The 3,453-nt window shown below is 40.1% G+C and overlaps 1 protein-coding gene across 1 annotated transcript; it reads left to right on the top strand.

Annotated features, from left to right (window-relative positions):
- Nucleotides 241–2,606, top strand: LOC105158459 (phosphoenolpyruvate carboxylase kinase 1-like). Its single transcript, XM_011075223.2, has 3 exons — nucleotides 241–622; nucleotides 1,476–1,914; nucleotides 2,214–2,606. Exons 1-3 carry the CDS (start codon nucleotides 278–280, stop codon nucleotides 2,273–2,275), a joined length of 846 nt encoding a protein of 281 aa, XP_011073525.1. The 5' UTR covers nucleotides 241–277; the 3' UTR covers nucleotides 2,276–2,606.

Raw genomic sequence — 3,453 nt, 5'->3', positions numbered from 1 at the left:
AACGTCTATGATTAATAAAAAAAATTAATTTTATTTTTCTCTTTTTTTTTTAAACACTGCCACAACAGGGGAAACTCCTGAAACCAAACTCCGTTTATCCTCCGTCAACTCCCTGGACACGCGTCCGCATCGAGTTAGCTGTTCCCTTTTACCCGAATATTCCTTCCCCAAAAATTCCAACTACCATTCTCTCTCTCTCTCTCTCTATAAATGTGCCCCACAATTCCCACCCACCGTACGTACTGTGTTATCCTTTTCTTTAGAGAGAGAAAAAGTGATGAGTGGAGCGCTAGAGAGAGAGTACAGAGTGGGGGAGGAGGTTGGAAAGGGCAGGTACGGCGTCGTATCGAGGTGCTACTCAGCCGCCACCGGGGAGTGCTTCGCCGTGAAGTCGATCGACAAGCGCCTCATCCAGTACGACGCTGTCGACAGCCAGTGCCTCCACAATGAGGCCAAGCTCATGCAACTCGTCTCGGGTCACCCGAATGTGGTGGCCGTTTTCGATGTTTACGAGGATGATCAGTTCCTGCATGTTGTGCTGGAGTATTGTGGGTCTGGGGATCTCTTCGAGCGGATTACTGCCCGCCCCGTTTTCGCTGAATCCGAGGCTCGCCGAGTAATGGTGAGTTCTTCTCAATTTCTTTTTTTTTTTTTATGGATTTTATTTATTTTTTGAGTAATGGAAGTTTAAAAGAAAAGAAAGAATTGTGTACGGTTTCTGTGGGACTCTAGCTTTTTAGGTACATTATACTTCTTGTTTACTGCCAGATCCTTTTGGGGAACTTTCAGTGAAGAAGGAAGTCAAGTCCTGTGTAGCCTTTTCTTTTTCTAGGTTAGATTGAGGTGAAAAAAGTATTCTTAGCCCTTTAGTTTTGTTAAATCAACAAACGTTTATGTTTTTTTCTTGTAATCTACGGTAATGAATTATTTTGTTCCGTGATTTTTTTTCCCCTGTAAAAACTTTTGGTTTCTTTTTCAGTTGAGGAAGGTACTTTTATGCGATATTTGGTAATTTGTGTTCTGCCGTATGATGTTTTTCTTCTTCCTTCTTTCTTGAAACAATTTAATAAAGGGTGAGATAAGCAAGAATTTCCTTTCCTCTTCCTTGCTTATTTTGTAAATTTCCTCAAGAATTTCCAACAGAGGCAACTTTTTTGAGGATCTTTGCAGAGTAAGGATGATACAGATCGTTGTTTGTCTACATATATAAAAAAATCGTTGTTTCTCATTTTAAATAAATTTGACGAAATTTTCATTCTAATTATCATGCAATGTTAAAATCTCTTAGCTTTTTTTTGTTAAGTTGAGAGAGAGATTTGGGGAAGATATGGAGAAGATTTTTGTTAGCTGTTATCTTATTCATAATTTTCTTTACAATTTTGGACTGTAGTCTCATTACATTTGAGAATTGAGCAAATATCAAGTTTTCTTTGCTCCCATATGCTTATATACTTCAACTTCTAATTCTTATATAGGTACCACTGATGGAAGCCATAGCACACTGCCACCGCCTCGGAGTGGCCCATCGTGACATAAAACCTGACAACATTCTCTTCGACAGCTATAATGAGCTAAAACTTGCGGATTTTGGCTCTGCTGAGTGTTTTGGCAATGGACGGCTGATGTCTGGAATTGTTGGGACACCATACTATGTTGCTCCGGAGGTGGTGACTGGCATGGACTACAATGAAAAGGTTGATGTGTGGAGTGCAGGTGTAATTTTGTATATAATGTTAGCCGGGATCCCGCCTTTTTATGGGGAGTCGGCAGGCGAGATCTTTGAAAGCGTGCTTAGGGCTAATCTTAGATTCCCAAGGAGCATCTTCAGCTCGGTCTCATCGGAAGCTAAGGATTTGCTGAGACGAATGCTCTGCAAGGATGCATGGAGAAGGTTTTCAGCTGATCAAGTCCTGAGTAAGCATATATGAACGACATTGACATGTGTTTACAAGTTCCAGCTCTGCTGTTGATTTTCTGTTTCTTGTCGAAGATAGTCAAATTGGGAAATAATCTGCAAGTGAATGGAATGCATTCATTTGGTTGGCTTAATCTCTTGTTTCCAGAAATATATTTTGCCATTTAGGAGAACTTGAATGGACTAAAATTCCAATTGTCTCTTATTTTCACATGATTTTCTTACTTTTGTTCACGAATATATTACTAAACGGCTGTTTTACAAGATGGTTAAATTTCCGTCTGCCCATGTTATGCAGGACATCCATGGATGACAAGCGGTGGAGACTCCAGACCAGTACCAGCAGCTCTTCTTGCTTGATAAGATCTTTAAACCGTATATATAGAAAACTTGTACAGGCATCCTTGTCCATATACTTACCTAGATAACTAAGTAGTATATATAACATTCTGCACAAAGGTTTTGTACAAAGTTTGTGCAGAAAGCGGAGTTGAGTATTGCGGTGCAGTAATGGCAAGTGCCTTCCAGGCTATGGAAGTGTCAATACTATCACTTGCCCTTTAGCCCTGCCTTTCTTCTTTTCTGTTTTGGTGAAATGAAGATATTGGGGAGTAAGACCTTTTGTAAATTTGGTAACTCTTCATGTTTGGAATGAAGTTGTTTTTGATCGTGTATTGGCTTTGCCCAAGTAGATTCAGGTTTTTTGTGGTGAAAATATGCAGGCAAGAACTAACTTCTGTTTGTCTTTGATTCCTACTAACTGCATAGTGTATATGTTTTCCAATCATGTTCTTTAGCACAAGCAGTTACCAATTTATCCACTTTGTTGAGTTCAAGTTTTGTTTATATCATTCACTTCAAGTTCTCAGGGATAAGTAGATGAAATCCCTTCAGATCATCATAACTATTTCTTGCCAATTATTTGAATTTATTTCCAGATACAAATGCAATAACTTCATATAGCTTTAGGAGAATCCTACTTCACAAACCAGCTATGTCCAAGTCATATAAATTCACATGAGTACTCATAATGTGGATGTCATGCGTGCTGACTTTGTGATACGTCCTATCTCAAGGGCATATAAATTCATAGTATCGATGTCACGCAGGCTGGCCTCGAGGGAATGTTGCAATACCGCCATCATCATTCATACTGTAATACTAGTGTCACCACTAGTTTGCGCTAACTACCCCCTGTGTAACGTTGCAATACCGCCATCACCATTCACGCTGCAATACTAGTGTCACCACTACTAGTTTGTGCTAACTAGCCCCCTATGTAACATTGCAATACCTCCATTACCATTCACGCTGCAATACTATAGTGACCACTTGGACTAATTTGCGCTAACTAGCCCCGTGTAACATTGCAATACCGCCATCACCACTCACGCTGCAACACTAGTATAACCACTTGGACTAGTTTGCGCTAACTAGCCCCGTGTAACGTTGTAATACCACCATCACCATTCACACTGCAATACTAGTATCACCACTTGGACTCGTTTGGGCTAACTAGCCCCATGTGACATTGCAAT

This window comes from Sesamum indicum, linkage group LG3 (genome assembly GCF_000512975.1).
Source record: "Sesamum indicum cultivar Zhongzhi No. 13 linkage group LG3, S_indicum_v1.0, whole genome shotgun sequence".
NCBI lineage: Eukaryota > Viridiplantae > Streptophyta > Magnoliopsida > Lamiales > Pedaliaceae > Sesamum > Sesamum indicum.
Note: the sequence above shows the minus strand (reverse complement) of the source record. Positions and strands in the feature narration are given on the sequence as shown.